The 14,410-nt window shown below is 42.8% G+C and overlaps 1 protein-coding gene across 1 annotated transcript in view; it reads left to right on the forward strand.

The window, feature by feature from the left end:
* The window catches only part of MAP3K9 (mitogen-activated protein kinase kinase kinase 9), a 412,289-nt gene that overhangs the window by 308,960 nt on the left and 88,919 nt on the right, over window positions 1-14,410 (forward strand). The window contains exons 8-9 of the mRNA XM_085627122.1: window positions 11,208-11,364; window positions 13,970-14,082. Of these exons, the coding sequence (XP_085483248.1) occupies window positions 11,208-11,364; window positions 13,970-14,082 (270 nt within the window). The remainder of the gene's footprint in view (window positions 1-11,207; window positions 11,365-13,969; window positions 14,083-14,410) is intronic.

Below are 14,410 nucleotides of genomic sequence, written 5' to 3' on the forward strand. Positions count from 1 at the left end.
CAATGAGGCGTTATGCCATTTCAACAAAAAACAAAGAAAACATATAGGCCAGTGCCTCAATAGGTTGATAAGAGTGAAAACCCATAATAAACGGTACGTCAAAGCAAAGAATCTGGAGATCATTAAAAAAGCCTTGATCTGGTTTGTGCATAAATATCACTACGTCATTGCAATTGGTAACAGTCTTAAACGGTGTCGAATTCATTAGATATGAATGTGAAAAAAAGGGGGGATGCTGTCTGCAGTTAGAATGAAAAAAAGAACGTAAGTAGCAGGAATATTAGTGTCATATCTGTGAAAGACGATAAGTGAGAGACATTAAGTGAGAAACATTAAGCGTGCTCTGTGACGGAGTTCATTGAAGAGAGAACAAGCCTTGTCAATAAAGCCGAAGTTGTGTGCAAACGTGAAAAACGTTTGTTTGTGACCGCAAAAAGAAATGAAAAAGTGCCATTAGTGCCGTTGAATCACATAAGGAAGAAAAAGTGGGAAAAACATGCTTCAGTTCAAGTTATTTGAAAGAAAAAGTGATTGTTATAATAACAGCCGGTATTTGAACCGTGCGAATAGAAAAGACGCTTCATACCTCTAGAGTTCGTTGATATCAAACAACGACTTTGTGTCAGGTTGGTAATTGCTTCAAGGGGTGTGTACAATTTAAAAAAAGGAGGATATCCGTGAGAAACGGATGCCGGAAGTGCTGGGTGAAACTAGAACGTGAATGCGTGTATAGATAACTATATACTACGGGCGCCATGTTGTGAGTGGTATAAAGTGTAAAACAGAGATAGACCTAGTAAACCAACAGGCTAGGAGAATAATATGTAGGTGAAAAAACGGCATGAATGAAAGGAAAGATTAGGAAAAATGCAAACAATGCTTAATCATACCAAATAATGATGACTGGGAATAAAATCATCAATAAAATGCAAAAGTACAGCAGAAAAAAAGCAGAAAAACGTGTGATGACTACACATTGACCAGAAGTGTCACTTCTCATAGATAACAAGCAAATTCCAGGCGGTCGTTGAGACCCTTTGGTTTCAAAGATTCCAACTTGTAAATCCAATGATTTTCTTGTTGTAAAAGAAACATGTTATTATCTTTGCCCTCTCAAAACCAAAACCAAACAAAATCAAAAGGGAGCTCCAAGGCAATTTAGAGCACTTGAACTTGCATGAACTTAATGGATGATTCCCAGGGGTCAATCCGCTGGCTGCCTCATGTCACTGAAACTCAGCCAGCTCTATAATCGATTACATCTTTGTCACACTGCCATTAATACACCACGTAACTTCATTTCTTTTTGGCGAGAAGGGGGAGAGTGACCATCTTCCTCAAGAGGTGACCTTCCTGGCAGCCAACTGAGTGTTTCACCAGTCAAAGGAGGCATCCAGCTCGCTAGTTACTACTAACAACAAAATTATTAAATATTTCCCTTTAACCATAAATGATTTATCGGAATCAGCAAAGGTGTTGCTTACATAATATCTGGCAACCTCCAACAATGCCCTAATTACCTGGAAGTTATTCACAAAAAGACTTGCCGAGACATTTACTATTCAAGTAATAGCAGGGTATCAAACACGAAGCGACAGCCAACAGGGGCTCATTCCATTGGCGCAAATTGAACAACTAAAGACATTTGAAAGGGGCGTAAACAAAGCACTAAGAGCCCTGGGGACGTTCACTTACAATCAACGCTGAGAAGCTTAAAACCTCATAAATGGGCTATAAAAAGGCAGGACGATGACTCACTATGGGCCAAATTACTTTGGGATAAAAGTAACAATGACAGTGTGCAATTTTGGGAAACAACAAACAAATTTCTGCACCCTGCCCAAAGAGGGATCAGCTCATACCTGTCAGAGGAAACTTGGGCAAACGTTCTGACCGATCATTTCAACCAGCAGGTGGCTGGAGGGGCAACCAGTCAGGGCCACGTCGAAACACAGACAACAGGCCGCAACTGCTACGAACTAAGGGAGCGGACCCACCACTTGCTTCACTTGAGTGAAAATGGTATCACTCCAGCTCTTTAAGCTCGATGCAGCCTATTGGGTGGAAAACTTTGCATCCGTCTTTAATTAAGTACTTGCAGAAGGAGCAATACTGGCTTCATGTAGAGGGTCCATGATCCCTTCCATTTTTAAGGGGGGAGACAAAACCTCTGCTTAAAATTATCGCCTTGTAGGGCTCATTGATAACGAAGCCAAATACTTTGCAGATACACTTCTTGAGGCGTTAGCAACCTGGGCCTTTAAGAGCAATAATTCTGCTAAATCAGATGGGCTTTTCCAAATTAACTGGCACCACAACTGACATAATGGCCCTATCACTCCTGATAGAAAGACCACAAAGAGCAAGGCTGCCACAGTATCTAAGCTTCATTGATTACAGGTCAGCTTGTGGTCATGTTGACCGGGGAAATTATGGCGTAAATTGGGGAACTGGGACATCCCACCGGCCCTCCTGAACTTACTCATACTTCTACATATGGACATGTGGGTGCAGATTAGGCTGGGCACTGGATCACACCTCTCCAGGCAAACTCCAACTGCTAAAGCTTTGAAGCGAGGGTGTGTACTTGCACCCTTCCTGTTCAAACTTTTTCTGGCAGATTTAACACCGAAGTTAAACATCAATGACTCTCACTCCCCTAAACTTGCTAGCATGGTCCTCTCCTGGCTCTTGTATGCAGACAATTTTGTTTTAATAAGCCGAACCCAGGAAGAGCTACAGAGCTTTCTCAACATCATGCTGGAATACTCTAGAAAAAATGGCAATTGATTGTATCTTGGGGCCAATAAGTCTTGCGTTCAGCGTCTGCAGTGGATCCAGAATGCTGCGGCTCGCATTCTGGCGACACTGCCGAGATCTGCTTCTGTCTCCCATGTCCTGCCCAAGTTACATTGGTTGCCTGTTGGGAAAGGAATCCAATTTAAAACTCTTTGTGTTTCACATAAGATGCTTACTCAACAGGCTCCCCTGGGTCTGTCGAAGTTGCTTCAGCTTTATGTGCCTCAACGGCCTCTTAGATCGGCCAATCAGGCCTTAGCAAGTGTCCCCCGTGTTGTGAGAGCGAGAGCTGGGGGGCGCTCGTTCCGTTGTCTTGCGGCGCAACTCTGGAATCTGCTTCCTGTTTCAATCAGAGAGATCCAGAGTCATTTGGTTTTCCGAAAAGCTATCAAGACCTGGCTTTTCCCCACTGTTGCATAACTGCCCTCTCGCCAGCCACCCTCATTGTCTTTGGTCGCGCTGGGACACCCCATCGCTGGGGCAGCTATGCGCTATACAAGTCCGACAAATAAATAAATAAATTAAGTCACTCTCCGTGCTAGAGGATAAGACTATTTTAGCTAGAAGAACCCATGCATGGTTAGTTTTGAATAACCACAGATCAGCCTCTTCTCAACCATATCTTCATACTGGATAAAATAACCATGTCAAAGGGAAGTTTTTGAAATACCGTCTTGGTCTACTTCCATCGCAGCTACATCTACCCTCATGGCAGCGAAGTACAGATATGAGCAGCTGCGGTTTATGCCATGAAGGCTCAGAGGACTTGTTGCCACGCTTAATGGCACCTGCAAGGAACTAATGGGTGATCGCAGACTACTCTTCAAACTAAAGAGGAACTCACCCACGAAGGCAGGCTGCGCTTACTTTCGTTGCCCCAGTAGACCCAAAGCTGAACTGTCGCCTAGTGAAGCTTCTCATAGGGGTGGAAGGGAGAATGGCAGCTTTGGACAAATTGCTGGGCCTGCTGATCTTTCCTTACTCTTCGTGTACCTCCCGCCTTTTAGGATCCTGCACAAGATTTACTTTTTGATCTTGCCAGCCCTGGGGATTCTCAAATTTTAGCCGAAATAAATCAAATACGTTCTTGAATAGATATAGAAGGGAGTATTTTAAATCAACTATTGACGTCCTTAGCACTGAGGATTGTTCTACGCAGGGCTTTAAGTGGGGTGAAAAAACGGGAGGGGGTCTCTTGAAGGAGCGTGGCCAATGTAATTAAGAGGCGTGGCTTAAAATCACATAAGCTAAAAATCTGTGCTTAGCATGGTGTGCCGCTTGACTTGTATTTTGCTGTTCCTGTCATTGCATCCAGCTATATGATACAAGTAACATCATACCTACAACAAGTCAGGACTATTGGCTTTGTCGAGGGTTGTTAGTTGCATATGGTAAAGAAGTAGCAACTATGGCTGGTATATGATATTAAAAAAGCTTCCACTTAAAGCCCTGGTGACACCATGACGATGTTGCGGCTCCTGAGTTTAAAAAAAATTAGGGAAATCCAGAGAGAAAATGACTCTTTAACCCCTTCCCTGCTCATGACGGAACCACTCCGTCATGAGCCACGGGTGCCGTGTGCTCATGACGGAGTGGTTCCGTCATGCTGCGGCCGTTGGCGGCCGCTCCGCCCACGCGGCGCTAATTCCCCGCCTGTGCGGGCGATTAGCGCCGTGGGCGGAGTCATGACGGAACCACTCCGTCATGAGCACAGCTCAACCGTGACTCATGACGGAGTGGTTCCGTCATGAGCACGGCGCCACCGCAGTGCCCCCAAACCCCCCACCAGCGCCGCGGCGGACTTCCCGCCGCGGCGAAGGGGTTAAAGGATTTCCCTTCTCCTACAATGCTCATCTGGCATGACGTCATGCCATTACTTCTCCACTAGTGAGAAGTGTGAGCATGTGCACATGATGTGCCTGCTGCCCAGAAAAAACGGACCGCCTGTGCCAGGGCACACAACAGAGCCCGATAGAGACCCGTTTCCAGCCCTCCTTTAAAAAACTGCCGGTGCTCAGACCCGGTGAGACCCGGCCCACTTAAAGCCCTGGTTCTACGTAGACCTTTGACCTGTTTACTTCTGCAGCTATTTTATTCTTAGTATCAACTGTTCACCTCCCTGATTTTAGCACATGGACTAATTGTCGTTACCTTTTGCCTTGAACATTTCATTATCCTCTGACCCTGGTGGCTCTGTCTAAATCAATTAGGAAGATATACAAGATGGCACACCCTGATTAATCGGCAGAGCTCGCGAGGGCATTAAACCCTTATCTGCCGCTTAGAGAGTTGCATTTTATCTTGAGACCTCGCATCCCCTTTGCTGATCAGTCTCGCGAGTTTTTGCACTTCCTGCATCACTAACCTATCCTTTGCGGAGGCAAAGGCTGAAGATTCGTCTGTGCTTGCAGCGCACTTTATCTGGCTCATAAGCACTTTACCTGCTGACTTAGGTAGTTCTATTCTATTCTGAGTCCTTGCACCCCCCTCTTGACCCCCCTCGCGCTTTTGCACACTTTGGTTAATGAACCTACCTGTATAGTGGGCTGCCAAGCACTGCAGATCTGGTATAGCTTGCATCTTATCTTTTTTATAAGCACTTTACATTTTAACCTGGGGATTTTGTTCATCATTTTCTCTGAAAATCCTCACGATTCCGCATATCTGGTGTACGAATCCACCTACATAGGGGACAGGCAAGCATTGAAGAGCTGTTTTAGCGTGCATTTTATTTGGCTTCTAAGCACCTTATTTGCTCGACCAGGCACCTCCATTTTATTTTGAGACCTTGACCACCCCCTTCCCTGAATATTATTGTGATTTTTAAAACGTTGTCACGTGACTCCGACCACGAAGGCGGTAGGCAAACACTGAAGATCTGTCTCGATGTGCACTTTGCTTGCATTTTTGTTGCTGCCTTCCATCGTTTGACTTTGTACCCCCTTCCCCAGTGCTCCTGCATTGTTTGCACACCCTGCTCGAACTCTCCAGCCAGGCCCAGGCCCAGGCTTTAATTATATGGACTGTCCCTTGGACTAGGTATGAATTCTAAACTGAGGTTAACCCATCATGTCTCCTGTTTTTGCTGTGTGTCTCTTTATTCTGCTTACAATCCTGAGCCATCACAGTTTATCTGTGCATTGAATGGCATACAACAGTGAGGTTCTATCATTAAAGGTGACACTGTATAATTGTGTTATGATATTGCTTGGTATTGCATTACTGCTGATGTTGTCTAATGTTTTATTTGTTTGCAATGGTTTTAATTAACTGAGCAATAATAAATAAACCTCGAAGTTGAAACTATAGCATTGAGCAGAGTTCATTGACCCTCCACTCATTGGCTGAAGCTGTACAGACTGAAATAAGTGGATACATTGACTATATTAAGGGCCATATTTATGGCCAAGTCACACAGTGCAGCGCAACAAGTCCCCTTGCTGCGCTGCATGACGGGGAAAGGGCAGCAATGCGCTGTATTTACGGCAATACGGGCAATTCCTGCCATTTCTCCTGCGCTGGAGCTCTTTTGGAAGCCTGGCACCAACGCAGGCCCCTTTCACCATGGTGCAAGGGTGCCTACATTGTACGGAGGATTACTCTGTGTAGGATGGGGCACTTCCATGCACTAAAACAATCCCCTGAGGCTTTCCTCTTTCTATGTGTGCTGCGAAATGCAGCACACATAGAAAGAGGAACAAACTAGGAAAACATAAACATAATTCTCCTCGTTATGCCTCACCTGGGGAGGCATAGGATTTTGGCACGTTCTCTACCACTTCTGGAAAATCTGGGAAGTCATCAAGATCCATGGTGTTGCATGGCAACACCCATTCAACCTCCGTGGAAATGCCTTCCTGGCGCAGAGTAATGCAACGCAGCGATTTGCACTGCATTGCATTTATGAACCCAGCTACATAAATCTTTTTTCCAAATTGTGTTGCGTGGTGCAAGAGCGACATAAGGGGCTTGTAAATATGCCTCTAACTTTGCTGTTGGATACTACTGGCCTAATATTGCAGTGAGGATTTCCAGTCCGATGACGGGCTTTGCTTTTGCCTGCAACTGTCTAGATCTAGTCTTACGTTTTATCATACTTATAAACAGTCTGCATGCTCAGTCTACATATTTGTTTCAAAGTTTTACAAAGGTCTGTTTGTTGACTTTCAATTACTTGAGAGCACTGTAGATGCTCAAAAGTCGTCTGCTTGGTGCAGGGTTGAGAAACTGTAGAGTCCAATCAGCAGCGGTGAAGGAAAACCTTGTCCTATATTCTTGAGTCCTGGCCCCAGGTCTGCAATCCGTTTATTTGAAAGCGACTTTGCATAACTCAGTTTGCTGGAGTTTTCTGAAATGCTTGTGATTTGGTTCAGGGAAAATTCAAGGAAGGTCTTTCTTGATTTGTCCTCTGTGCTTTGGGATATTGCGGCAAATTCATGCGAGGCTTTGCATGCCCATCAAGAACAAATTTACCCGGACTTTTAATCTGATCCTGAGAGCCAAAACCCCTAATGAACATGCGCATCCTTTAAAATAATTGAAATTGTATTGCAAAACCAGATAATAAAAAGTGATATTAATTTGATTGATTTTAGTGTGTGAATTTGAACACTGTTTTCAGTCTTCCTTATATTGAGCTAGCAGAGTCACTGAATTGCAGGACTTCTGATTAGATCACCCCTCTACAATTTTGTAACGCAACTAGGTATTGACAATAGCCAACTTGTGGATTTAAGAAAAAATATTTTCCTATCGTTATTGCAGTCTGTCTTTATTTTTCACAGGGCAATTCCCTAAGTCTAATGGTTCTTACTTTGGGAGGATGCTTTCCTGTTAGTCATCAGATGAGCATTGCAATTTCATCTTGTAAGGATAACACGTATTAGGACAACATTCAAGTATGTATGTGACTTGGATTCAGGAAGCATATGACAGTCATAGCTCTGCATGATGCATCCCTTTGGTGCTTGGACTCTGGTCATGACTCAAACTCATGTGATAGGTGCACCTCATGCATAAGAGGCCACTGTTGAAGACGCGCCATAAGTGCAAAAAGGCAAAGGGAGCTTCACTACATCCCGCCACAGTAAATCTGGTGCAAGCGTGTCAATCAATGGGTCATACTCCGCAAGCATCTTCTGACTCCAGTCCTGGCCTGCAGTTGGTACCAGTGCATTCCAAATATTGTAGTTTGTTGTCAACCACACTGCAGATTGCAGCCTTAAAAGAGGCCATGTTGCAGCTCTTTCAGACACTCATAGGTCTCTCTCCCTCTCTGGCATGCATTTGCTATGAAGCCAAAAGAGGCTCCAGTTGAACTTCTGGCAGCAGACCCTCCCTCAGCACCAACTGACACAGTGTGGCCTACTCCTGGACCAGCGACGACACTGGTCCATACTTCGACTATGGTACCATGTTACATGCCAGTCCCTTTCATGCCGGCTCAGGACCCCATTCTGATGTCAGCAGACCATTCTGCAATATTACTGCAAGAAGTCAACTTTCTGCTGGCTAAGGGTGCCATGGAGTAGGTTCTGACTTCGGAGAGAGAGTTGTGCTGTTTGTGCTTCTTCTTCTTCCCAAAGAATGATGGTGGCCTCAGGCCTATTCTGGACCTCCACCCAATGAATGCCTTTCGGCAGATTGACACATTCAAGATGCTCACTCTGTATCCGGTTATTTCTTCTCTGAACCTAGCACACTGGAGGGCGTCCATGGACATGTATTTTTATATACCTGTCCTGCAGTTCACTGGCATTAGCTGAGGTTCATGGTGGGGTTGGAAGACTTCCAGTTTGCTGTGGCGTGCTTTGAACTCACCTCGGCCCCTCGAGTGCTCAAAAAACTGATGGCGGTTGTCACTGCTCACCTTCAATGCTCAGATATATATATGTGTTCCTGTACCTCACCAACTGGCTGCTGAATGCGGGTTTGAGGCAACCAGTCGTGGACTGCCTTTGTATGAAGGCTGGGGTTCTCCAGCATCGAGTCGAAGTACTACCTGTGTCCCACACACAAGTTTCATCTTGCGCCTTGTATGCCTGTAGTTGATTGTGGCATCTGCGTGATTCGTAGAAGAAAGACTCATTGCAGTCAATAACAGTGGATTTTGAGGAAGTAGTAGTCGGCACCAACAAAGTGACTCAAGCTCGAATGTGGTGAGTGCATCACGAAACCCTACACTTTTCCCCTTTATTAAAATTCCTAAAAGGGTTTATTCTTGTTTCTTCACTGATTTGCACCATATCACCTATGTTTCTTTTGTTCTGTGGTTACGTTGCCCGCATTTTAAATAGTCATTCCTGCCATCATGCTACTGTTATTCTTGGTCTGTTGAAAACAATAGTTTGTCCACCCCCAGTGTAATTATACCATTTCTCTTTACTGCCATCATCCATATTATGTTTTTATTTTTACTTTTAATTACACCTGCTTGGCATAAAATGAAGATGAGGAGAGAATACTGAATGTGGATTGAGGCACTGTAGCTGAAATGACTGTCTTTTGACCAGTTAACAGGCTAAAGTAATCACAAAAGGCATTTCAAAATGTTTTTCTTCTTTAACAGAAACCTACAAGGTTCTAGCTGAATCCCACAAAACGTACAGTGCAATACAACACACCCCTCCAACAGATTAATATGATAAAAACTCCTTCAACTTGGCTGCACCTTGATTTTCCTGTTACATCTCTCTGTTGCTGGCATCTATGCTATATCTTTCATCACCTTCTGGTCTGCACATGTTCCAAATATGTTCTTCTGCCTCCTTTTTAGGTTGAGACTAGGAGGAGCATGCGCTGTCTCTTCGAGACATGCTGTATTCAGTCTGTGGGCTTACAGCCCACCCATTGCTTTTTTATTTGTCCCTTCGATTGTCATTCAAAAATGCTTGCTTGCTAGTGGTTAATCACTCCTCTTTGCCTCTCCTTTTTGTGTTTGGTTTCCTCCCACAGAGCACCGCCCAATTTCTGTTAACATTATACTTCTGTGCTTGTGTTTATTTGGGGATTATTTGTTTCTTTGATTGCTGCTTGTGTCACTGTTTGCCCATCTTCGGTGGTTCAGCTTCAGCACCCATCACTCAATCTCCCTGTGCCATTCAAATATGAGATGAAATGTCAGGCACTATTTTTGAATTCACCATTTAATTTTCTCTGACTTGAAAGTGTGAGGACTTCCCCCAAACCCCTCCCTCTTCGCTGCTTGTTGCTTTAGCAAGACTAGGTCACCGGACCTTCAGCAGCCCAACCTTGCAGCACAGTTAAGGGCAAGTCTTGGGCAACTTCCATCGCATTTTCCCTAACACTTGTTTATATATTATGAACTCGAGCGACCCGAAGGTGTTGGTGTGCTTTACATGAGCGCTAGGTACATTACACAATGTCAGATAAATTTTTGGGGGCATTTTTATAGAGCACAAAATCGACTGAATCAAAAGTATTGAAGTGCTTTACAATAGTGCCAGGTACATTACACAAGGCCAGGTTAATTTTTTGTTTTTAGGTGCACAGAGATTAAGTGATATTGACACCGCCCCTGTTTAGTCATTATTTCCCCTCTACCTATACCCAGGGGACTGGGACAGAGGGCGGGGCCGAGGAATTACTGGTGAACAGATGGTGCGAGCAGTGTTTTGAAAGTTCTGGAGAAGGGTGCCTAGTAAATAGGGCCATGGGGAGGAGGGATGTGACGTCTCTGCCATTGGAAAGTACTTCACTGCTTTTTTCTTAGACTGTTCAATACTCTATTAATGTAGTAGCACACAGAATGTTATAGTGCTGTTGACTTGCATTGAGGCACTTGTCTTTCTGTCTGTGCGTTAAAAAGCCTTGGAATGTGTCCTTAAATGTTTCCTGAGGCAGGCATTTATTCCTGAACCACACCGCATGGCCCAGTGTAATAGTAATTGTATAGCTCTTCAAACCCTGGCGGCACAGCACCCATGAATATGTGCCGCATGGTTAAACACTTAAAAAATCTCAAAGGCGAGACCTATTGGCTGTGCTAGTGCTTGTCTTCATCCCTTCCACTATCCCAAACCAATCTCTTCTTACTTCTGCCTTCTTCCTCCCTCCCTCCCTCAGTTTTCCATATTCACTACAGTATTACAGTCCTATTCATTTACAACATCTACATCACTACCGTTGTAATTATCCAGCTCACTTTGAGTCTAATCCTGTACATGCACCCTACAATGTTCCTAATTCCAAGAGGCCCATATTTCCCAAATGTGGTCACCAGCTGCTGAAAATGTATGGATATGTGGTGACTCTAGTTTTTCAACAACTGTAGATTAATTAATAATGACCTGTTCGTCAAGCTTTAATTTACTTTGACAGTTAACCTTTTCTTGTTTAGCACATTTTACATTCCAAGCTTACATCAGCACTTTTTTTAATTCTTACAGTGACACCAGGGGAGAACAACAAGGCATGGGGTCAAAGCAGTATTACTCCTCCAAAAGATGAAAGCGAGAAAGAAGAGAAGCGCTGTTTGAAGAAGAAAGGTCGAACGTGGGGGCCCAGTTCAATTTGCCAGAAGGAGCTCAATGTCGAGGAAGATGGGTAAGACGATCCAGGTTGTTCACGAAACAGCCTCAGTTCACTCCCTGTGTATGCTGTCTGAAAGCTTTCATCTTTGCATCCTTGCACCCAGCAGGACCATCAATCAATCACTCGCTAACTCATTTCAGCCATGGACTTTGCCTTCTAATTCTAATCCAAAATCGTAATCATCTGAGTCACCTTTCCCTCACTTCTCTTAGCCCTGGCTACCTTCAAGCACACTTCCTTTTCCCCATCCCACTATGCCAATATCTCCCCCCCACATCTCATGGACAACTAAACTTTACCATATCATTAAGCTTTAAGTTGTTCATGTGCTCCATCTGATTATTTCAGTCCCAAAACTTTTAAACACTTGGCTCTCACCTCCTCCATCCTGTGGTGTATGACATCGCCATTGCATCACTCCATCCACTCAAACACTTAGTTGTTGTTTAATCGCCCAAATTGAGGCGAGCACACCATAGAACACAAAATATTGGAATGAATGCAAGTTTCTAATTAAAATCCCTTTTTATATTCTTTGTAAGCATGATAGTAAAAAGTAAAACAGCTAACCCGTTTTGTTCCAATAACATAGCAAAATGTACTCAGGGCTGCAATCATAATGAAAACAAACCACAGTTTACTAAATAGGATGTATTTCATTATCACATAAAATAATATTTTAAAAAAATTAAAAACATATTGTATATGAAATCATTCATAATACTCTTTTTACAAGGATGCTAAAAATTTTCACGAGGTGGCACAGCTAATCAGAAGAATCAGTATGTTCTATTTACACCAAAGAAAACTATTGTGTTTGGGGCATTTATGAAGTAAAATCGTTATCATTAAGTTGAGAAGTGGACAGTATTTGTACTGCTGACCATTCCTCTCTATGAGAAACCTCTCTCCTCAGTACACTCTCTCCTTCTGAAACTGTGTAACTTGTTATGTTTATATATAATAATTAATGTATAAATGTATAAAGTTGCAGATGTCCTGACTCATAGAATTGATTAGGATTGGGAGATCAGACACACTGTCACCCATTAGACCTCAATCATGGATCTCTGACTGCCTCAAAGTTCTCTTGGATGGCTTTTGTTGTGTACACCACAGCAAATCTTTTGGGAAAGAACGGGGCCCCTGAATATCGGATAGACTTACCCTGACAGGGAAAATACAACTATGAGGAACGACACACCTGGGCACGGTGAATATCGTGTAAAGCAGGCACATCAATTCTGAACAATCTACATGACAACAAATAGTTTCTTAAAGAAAAATCTTGAACCAGTATAAGTTGACTTAATTTATTTTTTCATATTTTATTTCTTTTTTTTTATATAAAAAATATATATCCCGATTCTAATACTTTTTTTAATTAAAAAAAAATTTCTCCATGTTTTCAATAAATATGCATATTTTGTACATACTGATAGACAATTGTCAAAAGATCATATACAGTTGTCATATTTCACATTATTATCACAATACAAACTTATTTTTGATATCGATGACCGAATAATCAATTTTTAAAACCAAGAGTCAAGTTGTGATGTGCAGAGACTGGCGGCATATTGACATACAACGCTCGTTTCGGCATAGGCCTTTGTCAGGACTCCGTCACAGTAGTTACTATTGGGTGTTCAAGACTTGGAACAGACCCACACAATGTTAAACAGATGGAGATTTCACTGCTGCTGTGTATTTACTTTCAAATTTATTATGCTCTCAAAATGACTGGCCCTCTATGGATGAACTCCTGCATCCACAACGTATACTGATGAATGCGGATCAATGGGCCACTGTCAAATGGTAGTTCAGATACACCACCCAAGATGGATAAAGATGTAAGGCACTTAGTCTAAATTTATCATATTTGTCAGCAATCGTAAAGTGAGCAATCATGTGCCCTTTAATGTTTGTCTCTCTCCTATTGCATACAGTTTACTTGAAAGATTTGTAGGTGTGGTAGATGCCCAAGAGAGACACATCGATCCATATGGACGATATTATGGAAGAGCCTGTATAGACAGTGTGCGACAATTGTCTATCAGTATGTACAAAACATGCATAATTATTGAAAAAAATGGAAGAAAAGTTTTTTTATTAAAAAAAAGTATTAGAATTGGGATATATATATTTTTTATATAAAAAAAATAAATGAAATATGAAAAAATTAATTAAGTCAACTTATACTGGTTCAAGATTTGTCTTTAAGAAACTATTTGTTGTCATGTTGATTGTTCAGAATTGATGTGCCTGCTTTACATGATATTCGCCGTGCCCAGGTGTGTCGTTCCTCATAGTCACCACAACAAATCTACCTTCCAGCCACCTCTGCACCTACCTCCCCACCAAACGCTTTTCCCAGATATTCTGGTCCCGTCACCATCTTTTTTGGCATGCTGTTTAATCCCTCTTTGTCCCTGGAGACTTTCATTACCATTACATCCACCTTGTCCAAATTGTATTATTTAAATATATGTATGAAATGCCCAATGCAGAGCAAATAGCATAGTCACCTTGTGCTTTGTTAGTAAAGACATGCATCATGTGTGCAACTTGAGCATTAATAGTGCTTTTTCTTACCTCCCCCCATTTTCGTTGGAAGCCTTAAACCACTGATGGAAGGATACAAGCAGTGGTCATCAAGTACTCCAAATCTGGCAAAGGGCCAGAGGCCTCCTCCAGCAGTCCCAGGATTCACCAGCCTCGCTGAGATGGGTAAGAGTGAACAGAGGTATATACCTGGTATAATCTATGTACTTCATTGTTCCTAATGCTCCCTTATTGCACGTGCTATTAGAAAAATAGAGTATTAAACATTCAAAGAGCGTTATAAGCAAGAAATACAATATACTCATCGCACTGGAGTATTCCCTATATCATCTTTTGGATGAATTACAGTTCAGAAAGGTTTCACAGGCTCCTGTATATCTTATGTGACTTTTGCTCACGTTTGAGAGAAGCATTTTCTACCACCCCCCACAGTACAGAGTTTGGGACAGTAAAACAGAACATGGTGAAGAAGGGGTTTCCCCCCAAAATACAT

Source organism: Triturus cristatus, chromosome 9, assembly GCF_964204655.1.
Source record: "Triturus cristatus chromosome 9, aTriCri1.1, whole genome shotgun sequence".
Taxonomy (NCBI): domain Eukaryota; kingdom Metazoa; phylum Chordata; class Amphibia; order Caudata; family Salamandridae; genus Triturus; species Triturus cristatus.